The sequence below is a fragment of the Pogona vitticeps genome, chromosome 4 (assembly GCF_051106095.1).
Source record: "Pogona vitticeps strain Pit_001003342236 chromosome 4, PviZW2.1, whole genome shotgun sequence".
Classification (NCBI taxonomy): domain Eukaryota; kingdom Metazoa; phylum Chordata; class Lepidosauria; order Squamata; family Agamidae; genus Pogona; species Pogona vitticeps.
In genome coordinates this window covers 95,572,501-95,590,329 of record NC_135786.1, presented here as the reverse complement: position 1 = coordinate 95,590,329, position 17,829 = coordinate 95,572,501, and the positions used below count along the sequence as shown (strand labels likewise).

Here is a 17,829-nt window from a genome sequence, read left to right as displayed (position 1 = left end):
TTGGTATGGCTGCTGTCCATTGTAGTTGAAACTACTGAAGTAGTAGTTTAAAAAATCCAAACTTTTCTAAACTTTACACTTCGCATTCAAACCGATTTTGAAGCAGACATTTTCTTCAAACCTTGTAGATCTTGCTACCGTAGTTGGCTATCTGGTTGTTAGCCGCCCGTTCTTGAACTTATCTCACCCACGTCATCAGAATAGTACCCATGCAGAACTTCTAGAGGTGAGTAATGTGCTACTAAGAGTAGGTGTGTCAGGTAACAGTTATTTTCCGAGTTCACTCACGAGCAACCCTTCACTGTGTTATTTAAAGGATTACTACCAAAGTGGAAGAATGTTGCTGAGAATGTCTCAAGCTCTTGGAAGGATAGTTCTGGCAGGTCGTGAAATGACACGATTGGCTGGGTAAGGTTGATCAGTAATATGTATAAACCACCTGTCTTAACAAGATAAATCCTAATTTTCTCTGACTGACTTCCATACTGCTCTTCTAGCCTTCACTCCTTTCTGTCTTTAATTCAATAACATTTTCTGTTTGTCTTACAATGCTGAAATATATAGCCCCTGTAATGATTTAGCAAGGTTTGGAGCCACATTTATATCAGTGAAATGACATCTGTACATTTTCTGGTTGAAGCCAATAATCTTTACACAATGGCTGATACAGAGTTAATATCCTGTCTTATTCCTCACCACTGTCTGTCCCTGTAATCAAGCATATGTTTGTCTGGTGGGAGGAAGAGAGGATTTCCTGCTCTCATCAGTATTGTGACAAATTCAGTAGAGGAACTGTATGACCCCTAATGGTCTTTACATAGTTTCTGGTTTATGTGTGGGGAGGGAATAACCTGGGTTCCCGCCCTCGTTTTATTTGATCTCAGTTTTCATTATCATGATCACTGACCCAAAGCCATTGGATAGCTGGATGAACCTTAAGTATACAGACAAAATATTTTTAAACTGCTGTTATGTTAGTGTGAAGTATTTGTATCTTTGTGCCTTCAGTTCTAGCAGTATCAGATAATTCGGAATTTGAAGAAACTGTCATAATGTCTGTAACCTTTTAGCTTCACAGCTCGAATTACAGAATTAATCCAAGTGCTAAAGGAGTTAAACAGTGGCAAATACCAGCGAACCATGTTATCACAAGAAAAAGGTAACTGAAAAATCTAACTTAATGCAAATGCTTAACCTGTGGCAGCATATGTCCCCTTCCTAATACCAGTGTGTGATTGTTTTTAATGTAAGATTCAGATTTGGAGCAATTCACCCCGCTGATTCCTGGTTCTGGAAGAATTGTCATAGCAGATAACATTATCAAGTAAGTAAAGGATGTTGTTTCTTAGTAGACTTTTCTAATTAGTCTTCAATTCTATGCAACACACCTATTAAATGATCTTCAGCCCTTTTTGTGTTTTACTTATGAATAAAGTAGTTAGAAAGCACTGTAGATCCCATCCCATAATCTTGCTTTTGACATCACCTGGCTCCTCCCAGCCGTAGCCTTGCCACCCGTATGTCCGTGTGAACTCTGGAGACGAGGAAGTCTGCTGTGCATACTGCTTTGGAGGCAGGTTTGCCCAGATTTTGGTGTCCAGATCATGAAGGTTCCAGGACCAAAGAAAGTCTAGCTGTAGGAAAGGTAGTGTAAATAGATGCCCCCATCTCTTGTAGTTTTGGTCCCACAGACCCTTTCTACACACTTTAGATTTTCACATGAGAAACTAACTGATTAGGGAGCTTGGGTAAAGGACAATTTCCTCATTATCAGATTTCCATTATGGTAATTCTTTTAAAAATATAAATTAACATAGGTTTACAGATGCTTGTCTTATTATTATTATTAAATGAGATCTCTTTGGAAGCACTTGACAGCTGAGGTTAGCAGTACCATTTCACCAATGGACCAACTTATCACTTTATTTAGTTGTTCATAGATGTTGCCATTTTTAGAACTTTTTTCTTTAGTGATGGAGATTAACAGTGAAAATAGAAAAAAGGGTGGCAGCAATCCAGGTGTGTCTAAATTATAAATTATAGCCTTACTGATCAGGAGTGGTTGAATTGTTGATCTTCAGTTGTCATGTTGTCTCAGTATTTTCAGACTACATGGATCTTAGTCTGAACTGGCAAAGGGAATTATTGCATTTTGGTTAAGCTCATTTCCTTTCCAATTCTGTTATGTGTGTTACTCGTGGGAGCAAAGATCACCTGGAAGTATAAGAAAAAAGAGCAAAGACTAACAATTGGGAATCATATCTGCAGAAAGGCTAGTTCCGGAACAAAGCAATATCTACATTATCTGAGCCCAAGACTTCAATGTACAGTGGTGCCCCGCATAGCGACAATAATCCGTGCGAAAAAAATCGTCGCTATCCGGATTTGTCGCTATGCGGGACTAAAAACCCCATAGGAACACATTAAAACACGTTTAATGCGTTCCTGTGGGGAAAAACTCACCGCTATGGGGAAAATCCTCCATCCGGCCGCCATTTTTGCTGCCTGGTAAGCGAGGGCAGGGCGCGAAAACACTGCGGGTGGCCATTTTCTTCATCCGGCGGCCATGTTGGAACCACCGATCAGCTGTTTATAAAACATTGCAATGCGAAGATCAGTAAGCGAAACGCTTACCGATCATCGCAATGCGATTTTTAGGCATTGAGAACGTTGTTATGCGATCGAAAAAACGATCGCAAAAAACGTGTCGCTATGCAGATTTGTCGTTAAACGGTGCGCTCGCTATGCGGGGCACCACTGTATTTGTACTGGAGATTTTTTTTATGTAGCCTTCTAGCAACTGCTAATTACACATTGTTTTGTGATGCAGCTATATCGCCTACACCTAGAACATTTATAAATAGGATTTCAATGAGCGTGACTGTGTTCATCTTTATTTTCCTTGAAGGTTTGATCATGTTCCTCTGGCAACACCAAATGGTGATATATTGATTAGAGATCTTGACTTTGAGGTACGTTGGGACATTCACAATTTCATATTGAGATACAGTGGTGCCTCACACAACGATGTTAATTGGTTCCAAAAAATCAACGTTGTGTGAAACATCATTCTGTGAAACACCATTTCCCATAGGAATGCATTGAAAACCGGTTAATCCGTTCCAATTGGAATGGATTGCCATCGCTGAGTGAAAATCCCCATAGGAAACATCGCTGTGTGAAACAATGTTTCCTCCATTGGAATGTATTGAAGCCGACTCAATACATTTCAATGGCTTTGCGAAGTCCTTTTTCGCTCCTGTAAAAGTGTCTTACAATGTTTGGAAGCCATTTTAAATGCTTGCAATGGTTAGCCCACCTCCTGAAACCTGTGCAAACTGATTTTGGTGTTGTTCTGACACTTCGTTAATTTTTGGTGATTTTTTGAATTTTCTCCATTGGAAACCATTGAATGGTCTGTCTAATGGTTTCCAATGGAGAAAACAAAAAATCATCATAAATTAACGAAGTGTCAGAACAACACCAAAATCAGTTTGCATAGGGTTCAGGAGGTGGGCTAACCATTGCAAGCATTTAAAACAGCTTCCAAACATTGTAAGACACTTTTACAGGAGCGAAAAGGGAGATCGGGAAGAGCTTTAAAAGGCAAACGGAGATCAAAGAGCCCTTTCCCGATCTCCCTTTTCGCTCCTGTAAAAGTGTCTTACAATGTTTGGAAAATGTTTTAAATGCTTGCAATGGTTAGCCCACCTCCTGAACCCTATGCAAACTGATTTTGGTGTTGTTCTGACACTTCGTTAATTTTTGGTGATTTTTTGAATTTTCTCCATTGGAAACCATTGAATGGTCTGTCTAATGGTTTCCAATGGAGAAAATTCAAAAAATCACCAAAAATTAACGAAGTGTCAGAACAACACCAAAATCAGTTTGCATAGGGTTCAGGAGGTGGGCTAACCATTGCAAGCATTTAAAACATCTTCCAAAGATTGTAAGACACTTTTACAGGAGCGAAAAAGAGACATCGTTGTGTGAAAATCCCCCATAGGAAACATCGCTGTGTGAGGCGGCAAATTTAACAGAAAAAGGCATCGTTGTGTGAATTCATCGTTGTGTGAGGCACCCGTTGTGCGAGGCACCACTGTAATTGGTGTGAGCCAACATTTTTGAAAAATAAATCTTTCACACCCTTCCCCTGGAATATCTTGAGCAACATGGGCTGCCTTGGGAAGGAGGCTATCGCCTACAATTGAGCAGAAGTGTCTTGTATAAGTGGATTTAATTTTTACCTTTGGTAATAATGGTTTCTTCACAGGGAAATTCCCTTATCCAATGGGAATCCATACATTCCCTTAATGTAGAATAGTCTTGAACAACATAAATCAATATGCTAATTATAAGATAGAAAAGTGAAACATATTTACTATATCACAAGGCCTCTGCATGCTATAACTCAATTTTAAGCATTTTACTCAAGAGTCAGCTTCACCTAGGTTAGTGGTATTAATTTTCTATTTAAATATACCTAGGTACGCAGTCAGTTTCTATTATGTTGTAACTTCCAGGTTTCTGCTCCAGAAATTTCCAGCTTTCAGCTTTGACAGAACAGCTCACCAGTTTAAAAAAAAAAAAAAAAAAAGCTGGAAGATGGATGATTCTTAAATCTGAACAAAATATCCATGTAGGAATTTAAAGTAGTGCCTCAAAGTATTCTTGTTGGTTAGACAATTGATTGGTTTTATGGAAGGGGATTGGCACATTATTTGGTATTAATATTTCTCTTTTGAATGTTTCTATTTTAAGTGTAGTTGTCCCCATGCAAACTGAGCAGCCACTCCTTAATGGTCTTATATATTGCCATGATTCATATTCTAGGTACGGTCTGGTGCAAATGTTCTGATTTGTGGGCCTAATGGGTGTGGAAAGAGTTCACTTTTCCGTGTCCTTGGAGAGGTAAGTAAACATGGTGGTAAAGATAGTCTTAATAGCATCCACAAGAAATTACTGCATCCTTTGTTGTATGATTCTTCTTTTCCCATTGTAGTTGTGGCCTTTGTTCGGTGGCTGTCTGACTAAGCCTGAGAGAGGAAAGCTGTTTTATGTTCCCCAGGTAAAGCAACTTAACATAATAATGAGCATTTCTAAATTTTAAAAGTGGTTCCAGTATTTCCTGACTCCTCATTATTTAATTTCAGAGACCATACATGACTCTTGGAACTCTCAGAGACCAAGTAATCTATCCAGATACTGTAGAAGATCAGAAGAGGAAAGGCATCTCTGACCAGGTGAAATACCTTTTTGAAGGCTTTCCATAGTTCTCATAGGTAACCTTTTGCAGTAAAAGCAAAGTTAGAAATCCTTTGTCAGCTTAACCTTTTGTCAACAGAAAGTGGGTTAGTATAAGTGAGAGTAAATTCATATTTTTTATATAATCTGTTGACTCTGTATAGGTAGATTTTTGTCTCTCGCTTTCAAGTGATTCTTAATTGGCTAAATCTAGGGCCAGTTAAACCAATTTTGATGTAGTAACAGTATGTTTAAAAAAACTCAGTGTGACACTCTTAGAATTCTGATCAGTTCTGTCTGCAGACGAGAATCAAATTCTGTACTGTAAATACAAATAATGGATAAAATCTTGTTGCACAGCTTCACCTGTGCAGTGGGGATGATGTCATTGGCAACAGTAAATTGGTGCTGATTAAAGGCTTCATTTTGTGATTTCATTGTGCTTGTAGCTCATGAATGGCTGGATTACTGTGACCTGCTTTATGTGAAGCTGCCTCTGGAAAGTGTTCAGAAACTTCAGTGGGTCCAACACATGGCTGCTGGATTGCTAACCTGGACTGTTTGTAGAGATCACATAAACCCCTGGCTGCTGATTCATTTCCAGGCAATTCAAAGTGCTTGTTCTAACCTATAAAACCCCAGATGGTTTGGGTTCAAGCTATATAATAGACTGCATCTCCCTTTATGAGCTGATGATCATCAGGAGAGACCTTTCTCTTGGTCCTACCACCTTCACAGTTGCATTTCGTGGAGACACAGGAGAGGACCTTTTCAGTTGCTGTTCCCAGACTTTGGAACTCCCTCCCACAGGAGGCTAGGCTGTTCCCATCTGAGTGGGGTTTTTTAATGGATAGTTGTGCCTTACTGCTTTGAATGTATTTTGGGTGTTGCTTTTGTTTTACTGTCTTTTAGACTGGTATTTTTAACATCCTTTTTAGTACTTGTATACTTAGTATTTTTAGCTTTAAATACTGTCTTTTAATGCTGTAAGCTGCCTTGGGTTTTTCTTAAGGAGAAAAGCAATGTGTATTTATTAAACGAACAAAGAAACATACAATGCAACAGAGTTGTGCGCACCCTAAAATCTCAAAAGGAAGCCTTTAATCAGTGACATGTTACAGCTACCACTGATATAATTCTCATTGCACAGCCAGAACTATGCAACAGGATTATTGCCAGTAACTGTTTTCCCAATGAATGATTTGTGGAAGGGAAAGGAATGATCCTACACATTCAGTTAGCATAAGCATTCTCCAACAAAAATCCAGTTGATAGATGTGCATCCCCTAAATGTTTTCAAGATAGACTACTATGCCAAAATATAATGCCACAGAGTGGTATTGGTTGGTTGCTTCTCAGATTCGGTTATTACGTGCTTTATACTTTTTTAGGTTGATCTTGGTCATGTTTTGTAGCCAGTCGTTTGATTATCTTTGGCCTTAATCCTTTGAGCTGGTACAAGTGCCAGTTTGTCTAGTTAGAACTCTGCACTAGTTTAGGGAATTACTACCCTGTTTGGCCGAAAATAATACTGAGACTTATATTAATTTTTGCTCCAAAAAACACATTAGGGCTTATTTTCAGGGGATGTTTTATTTTTTCATGTACAACAATCTACATTTATCCAAATACAGTCATGTCATCTTCTTCTGGTTGCTGCACAATGGTGGAGGGCGGGGTTTCACTTAAATGGGGCTTATTTTGGAGGGTAGGGCTTATATTACGAGCATCCTGAAAAATCATACTAGGGGTTATTTTCAGGTTAGGTCTTATTTTAGGGGAAACAGGATATTTTGCATGATTAATGGCATACTTTACATTAAATCTTATGTACCAATAGTGGAAAGATGTTGAACACTCCTGCCCTGTTTGTTACTGCAGTTGTGCATAAAATATTTTAAATCGAACCATTCTACCCACTTTTTGGAAGTGAGGATATTAGACAAATTTAGACAGGCAAGTATATTTGCAAAAAAAGATTGAGCTGCTTTTATCTACTCTTTTATTTGCAGGTTTTAAAGGAATATTTAGATAACGTACAGTTGGGTCACATCCTGGAACGTGAAGGAGGCTGGGATAGCATTCAGGACTGGATGGATGTTCTCAGTGGAGGAGAAAAACAGAGGATGGCTGTATGTTGCCTTTGCAATCAGTGTTTATATTTTTGAGCATTATTTTTTAACTAAGAGCCAGACGTAAAGGTACTCTCCCACAGTAAAAATCAGCAAAAGGTTTTGCTGCACCTGCTACTGAGAGCAGTTAAAGACGTCATCTGGCTGACTATAATATTTTGACATTGTAGTAACCTAGTAGACAATAAAAGTTTTCTTATTCCAGATGAGTTCTGTCATTTGACTATAATCTGTATACAGTAATGTGAAATATTTAGGAAGTTAAAAAATTTAACAAGTATTAGTACTGTGTTAGTATTAGATTTTCTACAAACAGAATGTCATGCATCAGCATTGGTTTTTGTATTGCAGATGGCCAGATTGTTCTACCATAAACCCCAGTTTGCAATTCTGGACGAATGCACAAGTGCAGTTAGTGTTGACGTAGAAGGCTACATCTACAGTCATTGTCGGAAAGTATGTGTGCCTCTCAGAACTGTCAGTTTTTGTACTAACCTTGAAAGGAGTATCAGCAAGTATTGAGAAAAAAATTATTATAATAGCCTGCTATCATATTATAATGCAATATTAATTAAAAATCATATTAAAATGAAAATTAAAAATGTAAATTTAAGAAAATGTGTAAATTTGAAAAACGTATTCTTGAAGCTCAATTGCCTTCGTATCTGATGATCTTAAAAAGAAAATATGTCTTTAAATTTCTCTTGTGGTATGTAAGGGAACTCAAGATTGAGTCTGTATGTGAGAAGCAGTATTAGAAATAGCCAGACCAACCTCCATGTTCTGCAGATCTTCTGAAGTTTTTTTTTCCAATAATATGATTGTGAGGTTAGGGCAGAAATGTTGGATCATGGCCAGGAGAAGAAAAAGGGGGTTAACCTTGTGCTCCCATACAGATTATTATAGGAGCCCCATGGCACAATGGTCAAACTGCTGTTCTGCAGCCAAAACTGTGCTCACAACCTGGGGTTCAATCCCAGGTAGCTGGCTCAAGGTTATTATAATGCTATTGAACAAAACGCTAGTAAGGCCGCACCTGGAGTATTGTGTAGAGTTTTGGTTGCTGCTCCTCGAAAAAGACATAGTGGAACTGGAAAAGGTGCAGAATAGAGCAACTAAAATGATGACTGGGCTGTGGCACCTCCCTTATGAGGAAAGGCTACAATGTTTGGGGCTCTTTAGTCTAGAGAAAAGGCACCTGAGGGGGGACATGATTGAGACATATAAAATTATACAGGGGATGGATAAAGTGGATAGAGGGAAGCTCTTTTCCCTCTCATGCAATACCAGAATAAGGGAACATCCACTCAAATTGAGTGTTGGAAGAGTGGGAACAGACAAAAGAAAAATATTTCTTTACCTAGCGTGTTGTTAGTCTGTGGAACTCCTTGCCACAGGATGTAGTGATGGCATCTGGCCTAGATGCCTTTAAAAGGGGTTGGACAGATTTCGGGATGAAAAGTCCATCACAGGTTACAAGCCATGATGGGGATGTATAATCTCCAGGCTTAAAAGGAAGGTACCTCAAAATGCCAGATGCAGGGAAAGGGGATCAGGAGACAGGCATCTAGTTGTCTCATGTGCTTCCAGAGGCATCTGGTGGGGCCACTGTGAGTTACAGGAAAATGGACTAGATGCGCCCTTGGAGTGATCCAGGGCTCTTATGTTCTTATATTTTCTTAAGGTGGATTCAGCGTTCTAGCCTTCCAAGGTTGGTAAAATGAGTGCCCAGCTTGTGGAGTGGGGGGGAATATGTACCCTGCATAATTAACTTGTAAACCACCAGAGAGTGCTTTACGTGCTATGGGGCAGTATATAAGCAGCATGCTTTTTAAAATTTGGTACAAAGCACCCCCCAGCTTCTTTTACATGTGGAGGTGGAAACATATAGGCATCATTATACAGACACAATGAGCTGAAGAGAGTCTGTTTATACTGGGAGAAAAAGCACAAAGGCAAATTGCCTCCTACCCAATGGTCTTTTTTACCAAAAGAAAGACATAGAGAGACCCAGGCGTTGCTCTTCCCTCACACACGTAGATTTGCCTCTTAATAGAATCTTTCATTTGAGTAAAGCTTGATGGGAAATGACTACTGGAAAGCTTATTTTCTCTTCAAGTGTATATTTTTTCACTTCTAGGTTGGCATCACTCTCTTCACTGTATCTCACAGAAAGTCACTTTGGAAGCACCACGATGTAAGTTTTATTTATTGTGCACGTATGCACGCAATTCCTCTTTCTTTAATCCCGCATTTGAGGAGGTGTGAAAATAAATTAATACCTTCACAGCAAATTTTGCAAAAATCTACACAAGTATTTTGGAAATTAAAACTATTTATATCCTTAACTTGCCTTAAAGACAAAGTTAAAATAAATAGAGCACAGAGTGCTGTCCTCTGAAGATGCTGGCCACAGAGACTGGCAAAACGTTAGGTAGAACAATCTTCAAAACATGGCCAAAGAGCCAGAAAAACCCACAACAACCATTAAAATAAATACATTGCCAGTTTTAAAACTAGTTTAACAACAGTAGTAGAACAGGCTACTTAAAAGACTAAAGTAACAGGAAACAAAGATACCAAATACAAAGAGCCATCAACAATAATTTAACTAAAGCAATTAAAAGCACTTGAAACATGGAAACAACCATGTATGTCCTAAATAATGACCTAAAAATATGATTTTGTCTGTCCTGTCTGAAGGCCCTCGGAAAAGGTTGGGTCATACTTCTCTGTTGGGAGCAGGTTCCAAAGGCTCACCCCCTGGTCCCAGTTAGGCATATTTCTGGGGACATCAAGGCACAATGAGAGGGCATCTGTCAATCATCTTAATAGATGGATAGATTCAAAAACTATAGGAGGAGGTAGACCTTCACCAAGCTTACTTCCAAGCTCTTTAGGAACTGTCACCGGCACTTTGAACTGTGCCCACAAACAAGTTAGTAAAGTGTTTCCTGAAGGGATGCGCATGTTTCCTTTAGATGCCCTATGTTAACAGCAACATTATGGACCAGCTGAAGTTTCTGAGCATCCTTTAATGGCAGCCCTTTATCTCTCTCTTTGTCTCTCATAATGTTGACTTCTGTGTCCTCCAGTATAAGGAGAAAGAAGAAAAGATTCTGACGAAAAGAATCTGTCTAGATAAATAGCTCATTTCAAAGAGGAGTTATTCGGTTTTTTAATGGTTGCATAAGACTCAAATTAGATCGTAGTTTTAAAAGCTAAGAAATGTCACTGTTTGCAGCATAACTTTCAATGCAGAATCTTCCAGAATTTCGTAAATAGTTTTAAGGTCCCATTAAACCTTTGAAAGGTTTAGCTTTTAGTGTTATTTTACCTAATTTTCTACATGTTTCAATTAAAAAGGTGACTCTAGCTGTTGTTCTGAAGACCACAGTTAAGAAATTGATTGAAGTGTAGTTTTAGAAGAGGTAGCCATGTTAGTCCGTGCTAGCATGTCAAGGAAAAACAGTGTAAAAATAAAGAAGATGAAAACATTGTGGCAACTTCAAGATTAACTGCTATATTTTAATGTGAGCTTTCATGCACAAGTCCACTTTTTCAGGCTACAATGTTATTTTTTATTTTTCTTTAGTTTTTGCCTGTTATGGTTGAACTGTAGTTGCAAAATAGACAGCCTATCAGCCTGCCAGTGCCACTAGATGGTGCTGTAACATGTACAACATTTTAATGTATTCTTTATGAGAAATGTTTTTGTTTGTATATACACAAAGAAAATGGCCTGGTTTTCCTCCAGCTTTATAATCCATGTTCACTAATATGTATTTTTCTGCTCCTTAGTTTTATCTTCACATGGATGGAAGAGGAAATTATGAGTTCAAGAAGATTACTGAAGACACTGTTGAATTTGGTTCTTAAGAAAGCCCATAACCTCTTTCAGTGACTGATAATAGCACAGATTGTAGAAAGACAAAGTATGTTTTAATGTAACAAAGCTACTTGACTTATTCTTCGATCAATTACTAGGTGTAGGATAACAGGCTATCCAAAACAAACAGTCAATGCATTTATTATTATGTAGGATACTACTAATTTATGTATATGTTGGTTTAATTATTAATATGTACTAAGAATGTCCTTATTCTTGTGGTTTTTTAAAAAAAAACCTGCCTAAATTAAATTGGGCTTAAATCACTGTAACTTTGATTCATCTTGGGATGTAAACATTCTGAAGTCAATTAATTTGACCTGTGCTTCCTTTGGGGAAGAACCCTCTTCAGGGCCTGGTACAATAGGCATGCACTTCTCTGTTATATTTTGATGTGTCTGTGCATCGTACTGAATATCGCAGTCTTTCTCAGTGTCATACCAGCCTATTCTATTGTTTCAGGGCCCAGAGAATAGCAGGCTCTTCCATTGTCAGAGGTTGTATTGAGGTTCTACTGGCACCAGTATTGGGTTCAGAGGAAAAGTTGTCCTGGGGCCTGCTTTTATGATAATGAAAAATATGAGCTAATTCTTGTGCCCTACCTTTTCCAGTGTTTTCCATTGCTCTTTCAGTCCTGTCTTTCCATTATTCCATCCAAGTCAACAAAGATAAACACTATTCCATTTTGCCCTTCTGTTCCAACTGCGTTTGTGGAAATTGGGACAAATAAGGAAGAATGTGGAAGATGAGAAAATTAAACAGAAGAGATTTTTTTACAAAAAGGAATGAGTTTCCTGCATTTTGGTAGAGAGAAAATAGACTTCCACATTTAACGGTAGTCTGGTCCATTTGATATTTCCAGGAACTTGTCTTAAAGTTCCAAATAAAATGCCATGGATATCTGCAACATGGATTCCTATTTCTCAGTGGATGAGATTTGCCTACCAGATACTTTTCTTACCAGTTTTTTAAACTGAGACATAGCAGCTCTTCCTGAATATCGTTTTCTTCATATAAATTTCTTCCATAAAAATCGCTCAGTTCTTACATTTATACAAGCTTGTCTCTTATGAAGTAGTTGCAGATGTGTACATATGGGCAAGACCACAAATAACAGATTTTTAAAAACATTAATTTTCTAGTGGAGACAGTTGTTAATGACGTTTGATGATATTGTGTCACTGCTGAGAATTACCTTTCTAGATAGAACTGAGAAGAAAGTGATTGACCAACCTGGATGTATAATAAGTTGCCATTCAATCTGCAATAATTTTTGAAAAGCACTATAGTTTGATAACAGCCTGAGTATGTGATTTTATGTAATACAAAAAAGCACTACATGAAGGCATGCACCATGTATGCAAATAAATGTGATGCTGCATTTTTTTTCCTTTTGCTATAAAATCAGTATGTGTGATTATGTGTTAATTTTGAACAATCCCTCCTTTTGTAGTAAAAATGCTACCTGTCAAATTCCAAGCAGCTAGTTAAGCTTGTCCTTACACTGTTCCTAAGATGGTGCTTTATTCTAACATTTATAAATGCCATTAACTTCATGTGTTTCATGCATATAATCAGTGGAACAGCTATAAAACTGGTAAACTAGCAGTGATGCATAAAAGCAACTTATATTGGGCCAACGTTTCACCTATCATCACTTCATATTTGATATAGTAAGGTGTTGATGTTTTAAATTGTGTTGCAGAGCTCTATGTGTATAATGGTAGTGACATCATTACCCATGGCAAATCACCACTGATTAAAAGCTTTCTTTGAGAATCCTAGGGTGTTTTTGACTTCAGCACATTGTGTATGAGTCACATACACTTCAAAACCACCTTAATTGGCATTTAATTGCCCTCAGTCAATTGCAATTTGTCAGTGATAATGACATCATCACCATTGCGCATGAGGAGCTACGCAACAGGATTTCAGGTGCTGTTATATAGCTTTTCTATGTATGTAAATTTTCACCATTTCTGAGAATCTGATATGGCTTACACTACCCATCATCCTATATCAAGACCATGTTGTAAAATTAGATATTAATTGGATTGTACATGTAGACCACCTGGCACAATAGTTTCAGATTAGGTAGCAGTCTCACGTCAGAAGCAGACGTACCTTTTAATGTTCAGCAGGTTTCTGTGCTACTAGTTGACACTTCTTTTTCCACATAGTCCCTCTCATGTTGATGAACTGTTGTTGCTGTTTACAGAGACTGGACGTCTCAAACAGAACTTTTTAAAGGAACTTCTGTCCTTTTAGATTAGAAAATGCTGCTTTTTAAATATTTCTATTCTTCAGATAGGTCTGCACTAAAATTGAGTAATAGTAGACTTGACATTTTTTAAAAGAATGATGCATTTTTGTCACCAACCAGGAAGTAGCTGTTACTTATATAGCTCAGAAATGTTGCCATTATTAAGACTGGTTCATAATGACACTGAGCTCAAACTCTGTTAATATTGTCAGAGTAGAACAGATTAACTTCAGTAGCTATTACCCAGAGAAAAGATCTTGATTTAAGCCAAGAGGAACTGGGTAGTTAGAAAATGCCAGGATTTTGTAATATCTCAAGTTCCAGTATGTATACTTTGTCATTAATTAAGAGTGCATTAAAAATAGTAACCCCATGAGGAAGCAAGTCTGAAGGCAAAATGATGCGTAGCAGTGTTCAAGGAAATGACAAGATTATGCTTTTTAGGGAAGAAATTTTCAAGTGCCATGCAAAAATGATTCCTAAACATGGTGCAGCCATGAATTTCTGTAATGATCTTGTTCGCTGATTGCTGTTGTTATGACTGCTTAAACTGGGTGTTTGGTGTGAAGTGAAAAATGGCAAGAATGAATCATTCCCACCTGTGATTCGGTCCTCTTCTAATCACAGGTGGCTCCCATGTCAATGGGAAATAATTGCTGTTTGTTGATGTTCTGGAGCTTGTAAAGTGATTTTGGAAGAAAGGCGCTATAGAAATGAAAGGATTTTTTTCTATATAAGTGCCTCTGGAATAATAAATCTGAGACAAACAGCCTCCTAGTGTTTTTTTTTTAATTAGTGAAGTTTTAAAATTTCAGATAACCACATTAAACAGAATTGGGACTAGAGGTGGGCACGAACCATGGTTCGGCCTGGTTGGGCCTGGTGTCTGCACAGGTGTTCCCTCCTCATCTCCTCTGGGTGATCACCCTCTCACTGGCAGGAGCGTGCTTCCCTCCTCCAGGCAATCTTCCACTCACCAGCAGCAGTGTGGGCTTTCCTGCCCCGCCTCCTTGTCTGAGTGGGCGATTGCCCAAGGATGCAGAGGAAGGAACCCTTAGCCTTTTAACAGCTCCCCCCCCTCCGTCCAGAGGCTCCCAAAGGCTTCCCCAGGGTGAAAGGGTGGCCTAGGGAGCCCCAGAACCTAAAATAAGGGGGATAGGAAGCTTTTCATTAGTGTAAATTAAATGTTTCTGGTGCCCTGTCCAGGTTTCACCACCACAAAATTACACCAACAGGATTGTGTTCACTGTGTATTCAATACAGTTCTTGCAAAGATTAATGGATTTTTCCCCAGTGATGTAAGCTTTTAAAGAGGTTTGCTGAGTTATCATTTGTGACACTGTACAAGTGCAGAAAAGCTGTCACTGAATTTCCGAATTCCCCCTCTGTTTTCTCATCATCAAAGTGGAAAATAAAGAGCAGAGTTGTGAAGGCAAGGTTTATAGTTTATATTAGACTATAAAATACAGAGAGCAAACACAAGATGGTGAGTATGGCTTCTTTACACTGAACAGTTGCTGAAAGGTAAATGGTAAAATGGACTTACCTAGTTTTAACCAAATCTTGGACACAAATAATTTCATATTAAAACTCTTTAAAATAGATAGCATAGCATCTGTTGGTTCAGAGAGAACAATCTGAAATCCAGCTGGGAATTTGCAAAATCTTGGTTTCACCTCTTGATGTGAAGCTATTTGGAACCTGGCCTCAAGAGGTGGTGTTTGATTACTAGTGTTTTAAAATATGTAATTACAATGTGGCTCATCTTCAAACGCCACCTTCATAGTATAATAATGGATGCTGAAGCACTGCTTTCCAGGTATATAATGCCATCAATTCTAGATAGTAGATGTTCAGGTATCTTTTAGATATATACTGTATGTTGAAAGACACAGTTATGCATTTGTTGCAGAACTGCAGAGCAATTGTAGAAAAGTGTACAAATATATTTTTGAAGGGGAAGAATGCAAAAGTGACTTCACACATACACAATTCCCAAACTTTTGAATAGATTCTTGGGTTTCAGACCATAATCTAGCAGGAGGAATGCAAGGTGCTGACTTTTGATGAAATAAAACCCTTCTTGTATGTTGATAATTGCTTTTTGTCAGTAAAATATTTCACAAGAGCTATATATTTTATTTTTAGAGTTGTGATTCATAGAGGTACGTAAGGAAGCTGTGCATATAAATTTATTAAGTGCAGATTGGTGCATTAAGAATTTAACTGTTTTACCGTGGCACAAGATTTCTTGGATGCAAAATCTTATCCCAAAATAAATGTGTTAGCCTTTCAGGATACTACTAGGCACATCTCTTGCTGCCAATAGATGTCACTTCAGAACCCCTCTTTAAACAGTTAGCAATTTAGTTTATCCTGGTTTGAATTGGAGCTCTAATGTTTAGCTGAGTTGACTGCTTAGAGTAATCAGAGTACATACTGAATGGAACTGAAGTGCAAGTGAGTGGTTTCATCTTAGAGGAGGCATTTCCTTGTATATGTGAAAGGAGAAGAAGCACAAATACAACTCACTAGTGCTGCCCAGTTATGCAGAGTGGTCATGGACAAGGTCAGTGAGAGATGAGGGTTGCATTCTTACAACAGTGGTTCCCAACCTTGGGTAACCCAGGTGTTCTTGGACTGCAACTTCTAGAAACCCAGGCCAGCACAACTGATGGCTTTTGGGAATTACAGTCCAAGAACACCTGAGTTACCCAAGGTTGGGAACCAATGTCTTACAAAATGAATACATTGCACGAACACTTTTAAACTCACTTATAGGTACTGAAATTAAAAACAGGCTGCTTGATGCCTCTTTGGTGTAAATGAGCATAGATATGTAGATATCCTTCAGTCTCGAGAGACTATGGTAACGTGCTGGTTGTAAACGTTTCTGGGAATTGGAGTCCTTGTGTTACCCACGGTTGGGAACCACTGGTCCAGAGCAGTCATTCTCAATGGGGGCTGGCACATTTGAAAGGGACCACGGACTGAAATCTGTGAGAAGGGGAGCCCCAAGAGTTTGTGAGAGGACTTGGTAGCTGAATCAATAAAATACCCAAGCAGCATGATCCTGGCCCTTTGTGCAGGCTCCCCGCTGTTTATTGGATTTCTTAGAACAGAACAGAGGCAACCTGCTTGCTATCTTCCTAGTGATTGCTGATGCAGGAAAGACTAGAAAATAATAACATTTTATTTCTATGTATTTGTTTGGAAAATAAAATTGGGAGATAAAACTTAGGCCTATAAAAGATATATTTTATATAGTGCAATATGAGAATCAGTGTGATGTAGTAGATAAAATGATGGGCTAGGATGCAGGAGATGCTGGGTTCAAGTCCCTGCTCAGCCATGGAAATTTGGCAGTGATAAAACCAGTCCTTATATATTTTGAAAACCCTATTAGGATCACTGCAAGTTGGGTGCCTCTTTAAAAGCACTTAACTATGTATAAATTGTGGTTCCTGCTCAACCCCTAAGTTATCATCAAAATTATATACATAGAACATACTTTTCTTCCATGTTTAGGTACTATAGGAAGTTTTACATGAGATATGCCTTAATGATTATATAATTACTTGCCTTTTACACAACAATGTCTTCTTTAAGACATTAAAGAGAACTAGAGAATTTCTTTGCAGGGGGGATTTAATGGGGCTTTTTATTCCCTAGAAACCAGTCAAGGCATGCATATGAAAGAAGGTTTATCTTTGTTAATGACTCAAGGAATGTTAATACACCCCAGCAGTTTCCTGTAAAAGTGTATTAGACTCAAGAAGCAAACTTATGGTCCCATGGTCTAAATTCTACAAAGAGGTCAGATAGAAATCAAGGCTAATCCTGTTGACGTCATCAGCATAAACAAGTATTTGTTTATCTACTTAAGGCATGTCTTTGTTGCCTTTGAAGGCTGTAGTCTTGGTTGAAGACACTGCTGAGCAATAAAGAAGAGAACAAAAGGTTCTGCTCTATTTGAAGACACATGGTGCAGCCTTTTAATTGAAACTAATGAGGTATAATAGGAGAGCCACCTGTGAATCTCTTACGTCACAACCTGGAGGTCCATGATGGAGGAAAGGTGGGATATATCCTCATGCTGTGCAACAAGGAGTTGTTACTTTGGATATTGTTGCTGTGTTCGTATGCTGCACTTCTATTGCATTCTTCATTTAAATTGCTCCCAAAATAGACTCTCACATAGGCACAAATCAGGTTCATGTCTCCAGGCTTTCACCATAGCTCTGTAGAACACCTAATCATAGATGCTAAGACATAGCATTGATGGACCCCAACACTTTGCT

The 17,829-nt window shown here is 38.3% G+C and overlaps 1 protein-coding gene across 1 annotated transcript in view; it reads left to right on the top strand.

Annotated features, from left to right (window-relative positions):
- ABCD3 (ATP binding cassette subfamily D member 3) overlaps window positions 1–14,297 on the top strand; it is a 55,604-nt gene extending 41,307 nt beyond the window's left edge. Inside the window, exons 12-23 of the mRNA XM_020788662.3 lie at window positions 129–226; window positions 317–408; window positions 1,071–1,159; window positions 1,252–1,324; window positions 2,909–2,972; window positions 4,834–4,911; window positions 5,003–5,068; window positions 5,154–5,243; window positions 7,257–7,376; window positions 7,728–7,832; window positions 9,517–9,573; window positions 11,178–14,297. Coding sequence (XP_020644321.1) covers window positions 129–226; window positions 317–408; window positions 1,071–1,159; window positions 1,252–1,324; window positions 2,909–2,972; window positions 4,834–4,911; window positions 5,003–5,068; window positions 5,154–5,243; window positions 7,257–7,376; window positions 7,728–7,832; window positions 9,517–9,573; window positions 11,178–11,255 — 1,010 coding nt within the window. The 3' untranslated portion in view covers window positions 11,256–14,297. The remainder of the gene's footprint in view (window positions 1–128; window positions 227–316; window positions 409–1,070; window positions 1,160–1,251; window positions 1,325–2,908; window positions 2,973–4,833; window positions 4,912–5,002; window positions 5,069–5,153; window positions 5,244–7,256; window positions 7,377–7,727; window positions 7,833–9,516; window positions 9,574–11,177) is intronic.
- Window positions 14,298–17,829: the final 3,532 nt, after the last annotated feature.